At 40.7% G+C, this 13,319-nt stretch overlaps 1 protein-coding gene across 1 annotated transcript in view; it reads right to left on the bottom strand.

Moving 5' to 3' along the window:
- Positions 1 to 975: 975 nt before the first annotated feature.
- Positions 976 to 13,319, bottom strand: part of LOC311015148 (BMP/retinoic acid-inducible neural-specific protein 3-like) — a 47,743-nt gene continuing 35,399 nt past the window's right edge. The window contains exons 5-9 of the mRNA XM_084012249.1: positions 10,098 to 10,203; positions 9,655 to 9,891; positions 7,108 to 7,330; positions 3,254 to 3,596; positions 976 to 2,314 (exon numbers count right to left, since the gene is read on the bottom strand). Of these exons, the coding sequence (XP_083868375.1) occupies positions 1,544 to 2,314; positions 3,254 to 3,596; positions 7,108 to 7,330; positions 9,655 to 9,891; positions 10,098 to 10,203 (1,680 nt within the window). The 3' untranslated portion in view covers positions 976 to 1,543. The remainder of the gene's footprint in view (positions 2,315 to 3,253; positions 3,597 to 7,107; positions 7,331 to 9,654; positions 9,892 to 10,097; positions 10,204 to 13,319) is intronic.

The raw sequence follows: 13,319 nt of genomic DNA on the forward strand, positions 1-13,319 counted from the left end.
CAGTTGAAATACAATGCATCTGTTCCATCACGTAGAAGACTGGTCCATTGTGTACAACACAAACAGAGTGCGATGTTACTTGGAAAATACTGCAAAATCTGGGGTTACATCATGTCCCGTAGCAACCATTGCCCTTTACTCTCTGCCAAGATGCATTTTGTGTATCTTCAGAATAAACTGGCTTCACAGGATAAGAGAGTAAAACTGTGAATAAAACGCAACTTCTTTTTATCGTTCATACTGGTTTAAATTCCATATAAATCCACCTAATTGGATTAAACACAGTGTTTTGCTGAAACATGGGTTTACTCTTAAAGTGATTGGGAACATATAGACCCTAATAATGTCCATATGAAATGTTAAAGGTGCTCAACACAAGCCTCCACACGGTTCTAAAAGTGGTGACGACTGAGCTGGCGGCTTGCGGCTAACAGCGAATAACAGCAACAGAGCTAAGAATGCTAATGCTTCCATTGGTTGGGGTGGTGTTATCAACTGTAACCACTATATGAGCACAGTGCAGAGCAGCAGCCCTGAGCTAGCCACTGAGGCATGCTTGCATGCACTAAAAGGTGGGTAACAACACACACAGAGGGAGAGCGACTTTATTCTCTGCTTAGATAGATGTTATTCCTCTATAATTTGAAATAGAAAATAGTTTTTTTAATGTTATGTAAATGTTGTCAATATACATATTTCAGTGGATTATTAAAACTTATTTTACCAATAGAGTTAAATGGAGAATATTCATTGTATCCACCATTTTTATAGTAACCCTAGCAAGTTGAGGGATGATTGATACTTATATATAAGTAGACGCTTATATGGTGAATTTTTGTTATGCCGAGTGAGCTGAAAATGTTGTGACACAAGCAAGTAATTGAGGGGAAAAGAAACATTGGCCATAACTGCGTTGATGTTACACTCACTTCATCCAAGTGGCTGACCCCGATTTAAATTTGCCACAGGTGTTTCTTTAGAACAAGAAGAACGCTAGTTAAAAGTATCTTGAAAAATATTCCAACAGCTGGACTCTGTTATAATATGATGTTTTAATATCAATTTATCTACAAAATCTTGACTGACACCACTGTATTCTGGTCTTCATGAAAGTGCACTGTCACTGAAGCAAAGGAACATATAAAAGTTACAAACAAATAGACGTTTACCATTTTTACCATAAAATGTCCATTCATTTGGCATTACTACTTACAGTATAAATGAGCAGAGTCAATCAAACAGGATGGTTCAACTTTTTATGCGTTCTAATTTGTAGTGTTGAATTATTTTTGTTCTTGTGAAACATTTGTGCGTTTCCTCGCCGATCCGCGTTATAGCACTGAAGGTAGTTGCCACAAAACAGAAACCAAAACAATCTGATGAGTACATTCTTCAGCTGTCCACAGCTGGTTCTCTCCTGATTTACCATACAGTTTGGTAATCCACAGAGACAGAGCAATAGTAAGCATCTGCACCATGTTGGGGATGTCCAGGGGTTCTCCTTGAGGCAATGTACAGTCCAGATTCTCCTTTCAAGCAACTGTTAACTGCACAACTTGGTGGTCTCGTAATCCATCGAATTGGGCAGACGTGAGCTGAAGGCCTGTAAGGAGGCATGAATGCGAACTACCTCGCTTGCAGTCAGTTTGAGCCGATGCCGCAGGAGACAAGCAAACAGATCCAATCTCTGTTGACCCGGTGGGGACAGCCGGTTCACCCGGTCTCTTATTTCCAAGAGCTGCAGCATGGCAGTGTCCTGGGACCCTTGGGTGTACGGGTAGTCCAGCTGCAGAATCAAGTCACGGATCGCCTCCGGGTCAAAGTGCATGCTGTAGCCAAAGACCTGGATGCTGTTGATCTTCATGTAGCCCAGGTTCCGAGCAGGATCCGTCATTTCTAAAGGCTCGTAATATATGCTGTCATTCACTCCATCTTGAGTCTTTATTCTGCTCCGAAGGTAAATATGAATGGTTTCAAAGAAGGTTTTCCACTTGTTGCCCAGCGTCAGAGTCCAGTTATAACACTCAAAGGGCAGGTCCAGCTTAGTGGCTTGCCAGTCTGGAAAATTGTTTTCATTGACAGGGATGTACCAGCTCTCTGAGTGGCTCCCTCCGAAGGGGTTGATGTAGAGAGTAAGGACAGGCTCCAGGGTACTGTTCTTTGTAAGGCAGATCTGGAGGGATACTCCCAGCAGCATGTGGACCATGTTGGACTTGTACTTGTTGCTCTTCAGCGTTAGCAGCATCCTCTTTCTCCACGATGGGTCGAACCAGCTGTTGAGTCGCATGTCATTGCTGATGAAGATTGCATGGACCTATTGGACACACAGAAATGAAAACAGTACAGACGTGCCACGGTCATGAACACAGCAAGGTCGCACCTGATTGTTTGAGTTATAATATTTGGCTGCGACATACATACTGTATTGTTGGGAAATTTCAAAGAAGGGGGTGACCTTCGCTCAAGTTGGAAATGGCATGTTGTCATTATAGAGGTGCAATATGAATATTAGAAGGCAAAATGTAATTTTACTTGCAGATTACATGACAGGCTTAGAAGCAGCTGTTCCACAATCCATTCTAATGTTCATTTGCTATCAGCCTAGAAAGTGAAAGCCCCGGGGAACAGTTTGGTCTATTGAGCAACTCTCATTGCAATGAGGTCCCTCTGAACATGATATCCTGAACTCTTAATATTCAAATGGTAGCAAATGTATATGGTAGGGCCAACATCCAATTAATATTCAATCAAAAGTAAGACATGGAGTATCTTTTTTTTCTTTTTCTATTAAAATTTATTTTATCTATTTTTAATGGAGCTTGAGAATAAAATAACACATCTGCAATATACTTCTTTTCAAAGAATTCAACCACATCACGCAGTGGCTTTTTGGATGTATTTGTTTAAATAAATAAAAAAATATTAATAATAATTTATAATTAAAATCATGTTGAGCCAAAGTAAAGATCAAATCCCGACAAATCCACAAATTGGTTTGGTGGACTATTCTCTACTTAAATCAATGTACCATGAGCTGCCCCAGTTGTACAGAAGACGTGTTTCAACGAATACAAGGAAAAACATGGGGAACCTATAAAGTTCCTCAGTAGCCAGAAGGGAAAGACTTCGTAATGCTGAATGACTCCCATGAGTAAGTATATCCTCCCAAGGATCCTGCTTTGAAAGACAGCTCAACTCTCAATCAGGCTGACAGGATTAAACAACAGGCTAAACGAAAAAAAAAAAAAAATACCTCAAGCCTGCGGTCAGCTCGCTGCAGTAGGTAGCCCAGCTCCAAATCCTGGAGGTCTGTCTCGAATCCCAGGTAGTTCTCCGTAGAGTCCGCCACCATGGACCTGCAGGCCCCCTGCAGCAGGGCGAAGCCCGGGTTGCAGCTCCCACAGCGGGTGTGGTTGTCCGGGGCACATGACGCGCATGCCGAACCTTCCCCAACAGGGCAGGGCGGCGGCAGCTGACAGGGGCTGTGATCGTATCGGCAGCTGCAGCTGTGGAGCTCCTCGGAGAACGCACCAAGCTGGTTGTTCTCCGAACAATACAGGAGGGACTGCAAATGACTCAGCCAGTAGGAGTGAGGCCTGTGCCAGGAAAGGCAGGAAAAACAGAAGGACAACAGAGAGAGAGAGAGAGCGACAGAAAAGGGACTGGTTATTGAACAGGGCTTGTAGCATGAGCAGGTTTTATTGGACGCTGCTTTATTAGGATCAGGACACCTGTCTGGACGTGCAGACAGCTGGCTCATTAAAGAAATAGTACGCATAATCAGTGTAATGTAAGGCTTGCAGACAGTAGAGGATTCAAGTACAGTAAAGGTGAGGGCAAAAAAACCTCTGTGAAAGTGATTTTTTGTTAGGCAAGTTACATAACCATCATTTCAACAGCTTTTCAATCATTGTATTCCATATACTTGGACTACACAATACAGTAATGCCAAAGCACTTTTCAAACAAATAAATTAGGTCAGTCCTTCTAGGATTTATTGGCAATAAAAAGGCTTCAAGCCCTCGCTTGCCAAGTGAACTCATAGTCCCCTTTTGAATCGGGTATTTCCAGCAGGACAATGATTTCAAGATAGTGTTTGCAGAAATACCTCAGTATTATTGAGTCAGCCTGGCCTGACGTGTGGAGTATACCAGTTATTTTACTGTCATCAAGTGCCCGATGAGTGTAGGTTACACATGCATAGAATATGAGCACAAACACCGGTCTTTGAAAAGGAAGCGAAAGCGAGAGACAGTCGAGAGGGAGAGAGCAAGATTCCTTTGATCAGTTTGTGACATAAATATTCGAAGAGTGCTGCAGCCGTAGGGTATCAAACTCTCAGATATACATTTAATTCCCCCATGTGGGCCAGAGTTTGATTCCTGTATGTGGCACTTTCTTGACTGTGATCCTATTATGCCTCTCATCCTCTTTGCTCACTGAAGAAACATAATGCACAGTATACACCGCTGGCTTTCCTTTCAGAAAAAAAAACAAGGTTTTCTTTGATGAGGGTGTATTGTGATAAACTTTATGCTAATCTAAATGTGTTTGCTGTATTACATTTGGGGCATCCTTCCTCTGTATCCAAATCGTATTGTGTTGCTTGGCAGTTGGAAGCAAGTCTGAGTTTAAAAAAATCACTGTTTTGAATATCAAAACCGCTTAATGGAAAAAGTGGTCAGGGGAAATGAGCTGAAGGGGCTCTTCCTTTCCATCACACAACTACCTGTGGGCAAGGCATTTCACCTCCGCCAGTTTCAGAAGAGCAAAGCATTGCTTTTGTCTCACAATCAGAACTATATTTTTTTCAATGTTGTGCATTCAGGAGTGAAAATAAGACGAAATCTCCACTCAACATCATCGATTTTGTTTTCAGATCTGTGGTAGAGGCTCCACCAAAAAAAGCATCAGTGTACTTATTTCCAGAACTTTTTACCAATCAGAAGTTTGATATGAAGGCTATTAACATACATTTGAAAAAACACTAAATTAGTAAATCAAAACTAATCAGTATGAACAATGTAAAGGAAGGAAAGAATAAGCATATGAATAAGCGCATATGATGCTTATTGCATCATATGCAATAAGCATGCCTCCTCCTGGCTGTTTTTTCATCTGTAAGAATCCATGTCCCACACTGTAATTGAAACAGTGTGAAGCTCCAAAAATGAAATTGCTCCAATCTATTGAATCCCTTGACAAGTTAATTAAAAACCTATTCAACATTTTCAGAGTCAAATCGTAATTGCACTCTCTTGGTAGTCAAACAAATATAAGAGGACTCCTCCAGTGAAGCATTCGAGAACTTGCCGTACATGAAAACATCCTGCATCGTTTTTCTTTTTTGGTAGAAGCCTACGCAAAGAAAGGCATTTTCTTAGCAGATTAAAGCACCAGAAGTGCTGAAAGCATCACTTGAATGACAATGCGCATCATTACGCCTAATGGCAAAAGTTTGAGCACAAAGTATGGTGTGCACTCTTATCATTACCCGCCAAATAAAAGCCAAGCTGACTACTGCTACGACTTGCTTATTCACTCTTAATTGCCAGCACAGAGGAAAAAGTAGGGCCCCGGGATGCAAAATCAATCACATATCTCTCATCTATCTCAAGTGCCTCAAACAGGATGTTAAGGAAGAGTGAGGGGGTTTTCGAGAGCTTCCGTTTCTATCCCAGGCAAAACCGACAAACATCCCATTCTCAATCGCGTTTCACTGAGTATGGATATTTCTGTGAAGAGCGAGTAGAAGAAAAAAAGGGAAGGCGTCCATGTTGACGTGGCAGTAATAACATAGATAAACACTGCCTGGATGAGGGCGATGATGCTCCGCTCCTTTTCCTGGCAAGTGGGCGGGAATATCAGCCGCACAGATCAGTGATTAATGTGTCTTTTGGCAATGTGGTGGAGAGGACAGAGATTAGGACTGGGACGGAGGAGAGATAGAAGAAGAAGAAAAGAAACCAAAAGAGAGAAAGAGAGAGGCTGGACATTGAACACACTGCACTGTATAGATTAATCTACTGGCTGATTTATGTGTTGTGCTCTCTAGCATTGCAGCCATTACTGTGGAAGCTCAGTCCATCTGAGCGCTGCGTGACTGACAGTAATGGTTGGATTCATCACCTCCGGCGATCAGCCCCTCTGATGGTGAAAGGTAGCCTGAGTGGATGTGAATTTTATTCAGTCTTAAAACACTCTACTTAAATCTGGAAATTGTTTTCATCTACATTGGTCAAACACTTCAAATTCACACGTGGGTTTTTCTCTTTTCTTTTTACTGACCTCTTGGTGGTATGTGAAAAAAAACCCCACAAAAAAACTGTCTCCTCGAAGCAGCAAAGGTTGAGGAAAGATATAAACATTGTAACAAAGCTGGATTGAATTGTAAATGTGGAATTTTCTTCTTAGCGGCCATGAAAACAAAAGGAATCTGAATTTCATGGGGATGAAGTCCAATGTATTGAAATTAAGATTTCATGATTTCATGAAGTTTTGATGATTCCATGAAGATTTCATAAAGCCCAATATATATTTCAGGGAGCAGTGACTTTCTGAAGTCAGAGTTTTCTTTTGGAGCAGTTCATAAAAAGAAAAGTAAGCCAGATTTAAGGTCACTTATGGTGATCTGAATAAACATTTACTCTTTAAAAAGCATGGCTACATTTGTTTGAGAAGGTAAAGCTCTTTTACAATAATTATCGGGCTTGTTTTAAATGCCATTCCAATGCATTTCAACACGTAGCAGGATGTATGAATATATGAAAATATCCACAAAGGAGGTAAGCCATTAAATCCTTTAAGATATATTAAAGGCACAATGTGAGGGTCAGATGAATGCCACCAAAGAAACAGCAGCTTGTTTACACCCACCTACTGTATTTCAATGGATTAATGACTCAATGTACAGAAGCTTTGGGCAAGAAGCCAGAACCTCCTGGGGATGTACATCAAACAGAAAAGGGTAAGATTATAAAACGCATTAGTCAATGCGTTCATTTATTAATATCGGCTGCAGTAGAATCCAATTTAATCTGGATTAAAACATATTGTCATATGTAGCTAACATACACTTGAGATGTGTGTGTCGGCGTCTGTGCTCACCGTTGTCTGGGTAGGCGGATTTGCGGCTGTCGGTGACATCTTTTACTGAGACTGAAGAGCTTGAAGATGACTCTCTGGGCTCGACTGGAAAGGACCTGCATGCTGTTCTCCAGCTGCTCATATCGCCACTGGAATAAGTTGTCCAACGACCACAAGTGTTGGATGCCGGACATGTTCAGGAAGTAGTTCTGGGGCAGCCTCGCGTAAAACGCCTTGAATTCATCTGCAACCACGGAGAAGACACTTTCAAAGGGGTCATCAGATCATTTCCTCATCCATATATCGTTGCAAATGATTATTTGGGTTTTGCTGTATACCTTCCCAAGGAGATTTGTGTATTATGGTGACCAAATCAATTTGCTAATTTCATCCATATTCTTTTATTTAACATTTATATTTGCACGTCATCTTTGAGCCACACCAGGAATATTCCTATGGTTGATGATGAGAGCGAAAGAAAATAACGACATGCCCTTTTAAAGTGATGGTTCGGAGTAAAATGCACCCAAGGTAATTTCCACCATGACATCCAGCCAAACACTCCCTCTGAAGCATTTTTAGCGATGGTCAGCATTGGTCAAGATAGGGCGAACAGCCGAATGGCTTAGTAATAGCGCTATGGTACATAGTGTATATCTCGTAAATTTCCCCACTAATAATGCATGGAATGTTACCAAACTTCTGCAGTAGTACACATAGGGTCTGTACTCACAAAACGAGGTATTTTAAAGTTTGTAAGTACATCAGGAGTTTATTTAAAAGAACACTTGCCTGATAGCTTCTACTGCTAAAGCTACCGCTTTTCGTAGATGGCACTTCCGTGTTTACCCCGCTTCTTCTTCTTCGTTGGTGTTTAATGGCAGTCAGCATTTACCCAGCTGTTTCCGTGATGCCAGAGTATGAAAAAGTTTCGCTGATTTTTTATAAATGGTTGTATTATCATGTCAACACTTGTCGACCTGATAATAGAAGCATTTAGAAAAAAAATTAAGCGAAACTGCCATTAAACACCAACGAAGAAGAAGACACGGAAGTGCCGTCTACACAACAGCGGTAGCTTTAGCAGTAGAAGCTATCAGGCAAGTGTTCTTTGAAATAAACTCCTGATGTACTTACAAACTTTAAAATGCCTCGTTTTGTGAGTACAGACCCTATGTGTACTACTGCAGAAGTTTGGTAACATTCCATGCATTATTAATGGGGAAATTTACGAGATATACACAATGTACCATAGCGCTATTACTAAGCCATTCGGCTGTTCGCCCTATCTTGACCAATGTTGACCATCGCTAAAAATGCTTCCGAGGGGGTGTTTGGCTGGATGTCATGGTGGAAATTACCTAGGGTGCATTTCACTCTGAACCATCACTTTAACTACACCCATACTCATTAATTAATTTATACTCATAATGTGTTTGCATTATTTACATGTGTATATGTTTTCAATAACATGCAAAATACAAAGTTGTGATCTATCAAAAGTATCTCTTCTAAGTGGCTGGTTTACATTTTCAAGAAATGGCAATAACAAATGGTGAGGGAAGTTCTTTTAGAAACAAATTCACTGTGATTTAGATATAGATATTTAGATTTGGAGTGAATTGGGTCACACTTCTTTTAAAACATTTTTAAAAGTGCACTTCTGAAAAAAAAAAAGGTTTAGGAAATACATTTATAACTTCTTAAACCATGGTACAATTTTGTTTAAAATGCCAAATACAGCCTTCCCAATACACTATTACAACTGCAACAATATACTGTATACTCATGCTGCTATTTCTGATTGGTCATGTCCATTTCAAGGTTAACAATATTATTTGGTTGTATTGTTAGACCAAATCATGGCATCTTCCTCTTCTAAAAAAATTATCCAAGTAAAAATGTGTTAGCCTATATCCCTCTCTGAAGGACACATTTATGACACTTGAAGATGTCTGCATTCTGTGCACGCTCCTGCCCTCTCCTCACACCCGGCTATTAAAACATAAACTTTAAAAGTAATTGCACTTAGAGATATTTCAGCCAAATCTGCGGCGTGAAGAAAAAAAGAGGGAAACAGCCATTTTGATTTCACCTGAGTAATTATCACCAAGACAGGGTGACCGAGAACAGCAATAATAACCAAACGTTATGCTAAGAGCTTCCGCTCAAACTTCGTTTCTCCGGGAATATGAGAAGCTGATCTTGCAATAAATGGTTTTTATAGCTGATTAATCTGCTCGAGACATATTGTAAACCACCAAAAGCGATTGATTTTTTTTAATCTGCTCCTATTGCACTGTTAATTTCCCGTGTGCAGATAGTGTTCCAGGACCCAGAATTCACAAGCAGCTATTATAGTCCAACTATAAATCATAAAGTAGGGAGGAACATGCATATAGGAACTTCACTTAGATTTAATGATGCGGATAAAACACTAGAATTCATCCTCACTCCCTCTCATGAATGAATGATTTGAATGATTTATATTCTAAAAGTTTGATTTTTCCTGCATATGGGGCATGCGATGTGAGCAAAAATCCATTATTTCCTGGCGGGCTTTCTTACCGGATTCCTCAAACTCTTTATAGAGTATCCCCCATGTCTCTGTGATCCTCTCCAGGCTATCCTCCATGGCTTGGATGTCCATATATGGACAGTTGCACTCTGGGAATTTGGGTTCACAATGGCACCAGCAGTCATTGTCCTTGCAGACAAATTCGCCCTCTCCATTACAGGCTATGTAGCTCAGAGCCGCCTGCACAAAGCTTTCTCTCAAGTAGTCAGGAAGGATCACCTGCAAACCTGTAAAACCAAGCAAGGTTCAGTAACAGCACCGAGCTGAGCACTTGGGAAACAACAGAGAGAGTGTAGTGGCAATATGGTGGCTGGCTGAGTTTAAAACTTACTTAATTAAAACTATAAATCTAATGTTTATCCCATATGCATATCATTTTCAGCTTATAAAACACATCATAAAAATCACAAAATGTGGTAAAACTCAGACAAACCTTGCAGCTGGACTTTATTTTCAGGGCTCTGAACCAGCACAGAGCTAACAGAGTCGAGGTTGTCATAGTTACTGCATCCAAGAGGACCTGTGCGGGTCTCTGTCACCTGGACAAAAAGTAAAGCTAATTTTAAATTTCCATTAGTTTGAGAGCTATGTGCCTTGTGTACCATAAATGGCTGTTCTGTTTCAATAAAGTCGTTTCTACATAATCGATTGAACCTGTGAATGTGAAAGAAGCAGAAAACTATAGAACAAGCTCATTTGGATTCCTCTTAATTGCTGTAAGAATTGCTTTCCTGCACTCGTTTATCTGTAAGACTGTGACACGTTTCCCTATTCTTTTTGTCCCGTCACTGATCGAAGACGTTTCGATTGACCTTTGCCACAAAGCAGCTCCAGCAAAGCGTACCTCTTTCACTTCATTTGCAAGAAGATATCTTACTTTGACGTTTTCCGTCTTCTTGTTCTGACACGTAGAGCATCTAACTGATTCTCATTTTTCTCTCTTTGTGGTTCTGGGACACCATGTTTTGTTCAGTGATTTGTCCTGGTCAGGCTTGTCAGAGGACAGTTGGCTTGAAGTGACAGATGGATGAGGCGAGACAATGAGGGTCAGTCGATCAGTAACACAATCATAGAGGGCTGAAGGGCTTGGGAACTCATATGAGACGGGTGCTGCAGGGGAGTGAAAACTCCGTATGGGGATCTTTAATCAAAAGCCTAATCCAGAAGAGGGGGGGGGGGGGGGGGGGGGGGGGATGCAAGAGGAAGAATAAATATCCTCCGTCAATGATAAAAGGAAAATGGAGATAGTTTGAGTGCAATTCTTCCACAATAATATTGGTATCACATTATAAATCCCTTGTTTCCCTCATTCGGGATTTTAATGCCGATATGAATGTGAGGAAATGAGACACAGCCCTAGGTTTGAGACCACATGAATATTGAATCCATATAAAGAAATGATTTGATAAGCCATACGATATGCCATACGGAAAAAGAAACATTGACTGATGAGCAGAGCATTCAATTTCCGCTTTGCATAGCAGCTGCTATTCACTGTACATTCTGGTTTTAAAACTATTTAATAGGACATTATTGGCCTGCTGTTACTGCACGTGGCTGTTTGAGGGGATAGAGCAAATGCTGGAGCTTTGTGCAAGTTTTTTGCCTTCCTTTGGTATATTTTCATTTGATAATGTGAGCGTAAATTGAGGTACTTCACTGTTAAAAGTATTTCACTGACAGTCAAATAGCAGGGAGGGAGCAAGTGAAGCACAGGTAGAAGAATGGTTGCATCACTGCCACGTACAGCTGGGAGCAATTCTAAAGGCTGAAATATTCAACAAACTTTCAGCAAAAACATCCGTACCATTTATGCACCTGGTTCTTTAAATAGCCTGCCCGAGGAGTTGAGATGGAGCACATTAAATGAGGTAGTGCCACTAGAGGGCAGTAGACACACTGACTTGAGATATCGAACAAACATAGGACTTTGACTCAGGAGATTGGTGTTCGTGTCCGTATAAACCAAAAGTTCATTGATGTTCAGACAATGTTATATTATGTGGCGTTTTGCCATTAAATCAAATGACATTATGTCTGTAGCTTTCATTGTGCTTGCTTATTTTAAGCCAAACCACATGTAAATGGTGCACAAACTTTTGTCAATATGCTACGCAAAAGGTTTTGCTGTAGTGGCAAAATATGATGAGTAGGAATAAGATATTTAGAAATGATCATGGTTAACGCAAAACATTTGCAAAATGAGTCAATTATTATTAATTATTAACTCTCTCAAGTGTATTAATAGTAAAAAACCGCTTGAGCAATATATTTATTTTATTGAAAAAGTCAAAGGCTACAAGCTTGTGGACATACAAAAGAAAAACAAGACTACCAAAGTGTATTGTTGTAAAAAAAACATCCAATCTGAGCTGAACATCTGTTGGCCGATAGCTAAAATGTGCACCATGCCTGCGCTGCTCACTGAGGCAGTGTGGCTGACCAAACTCAGTAAACATGAGCTCCGAAATCAAAGCATAGACGTTATGGGATGCACATGTGGTGCTCAGACAGGCAGTGTGGCCTGGGCCAGAGGATATCATTCAAAGAATATTTTTGAAATTGCTTTCCCAATTTAAAGTGGGAAAAATCTTGAAACTATGTCAACTCCCAAATGTGTTGACTCAGTTCAGAGCCAGCAGACAGGTAACATAAGTTTTAGCCTATTTCTGTCCACCTGATGAATTTATATCCAACATTCACTCTTGTAGCTCAGGTTTGGGCTCCACCAGCTCCTGAGAAAAGGCAACAGCACATTGTGTTTGACAGAGCTTGTTGAGAGGAAATGGGTGCTTTCTGCAGCTGAAAACAGTTTGATGAGAGCAACAAGACTGAACCGAACTGAAAAAGCTGTGGGCCTAAAAAAAAAAAAAAACAATGGCTAAAAATGTTCTGAGGAGGAGTGGGACTGATGTCTGGGACACAGACAGGCTGGTGGTGGTAACAGAGGAGGAGGTATGGTCAGTAATGGAGATAGCTGCGATGAAGCTGGCATGAGTAGGTAATGGACTGTGGAGAGCAGGTTTGGCCGGCAGGTAGAACAGTGAAAAAAAAAAAAAAACCCACAAGGCAGCAGACACTGGAATATAACACTATATCTGAGCCTTAATGTGCAGGAGATGGAACCAGCAATCTGGTGTTGAGTGGTTGGAAAGCAAGAGTATATACTGCGTGGGTCAACTGATGAGAGGCAGGTGCGCTTGATTGCAGACAGGTGAGTGTGATTAGCGGAGGAGGCGAAACAGAAAGAGAAACCAGGGAAAACTGGGAATATTCATCAATGATGGCATGGAAGTAACATTAAAAAATGTGTTGGTGATAATCATTACAAGTGACCTCCTTCACGTAGTCATTTCAATGTTAAATGCAACTTTCAGTCTAGAGTTTATTTTGTTTATGTCTGTATGTATGACAGTGTTTTTCAGTCTGAAATCTATTGATGTGTGTACTTTGTTTCTATTTGCTGTCCTGTTAGAAATATGCTGTAAAATTAAGGTCTCGTCTGAGAGTGATCCGCCCCGTGATACTCCAGACAGCGATAAATCGAGCCAGACAGGGAACACAAAAATATATTTCTCCACCCTAATGAGAACACAATACAATCGAGTGCCTTGTTCATCACTGTGTGCAAACAGATATGGCAAATATGGCCCGA

Source organism: Eutrigla gurnardus (assembly GCF_963514095.1).
Source record: "Eutrigla gurnardus genome assembly, chromosome: 6".
In the NCBI taxonomy this organism is placed as follows: Eukaryota; Metazoa; Chordata; class Actinopteri; order Perciformes; family Triglidae; genus Eutrigla; species Eutrigla gurnardus.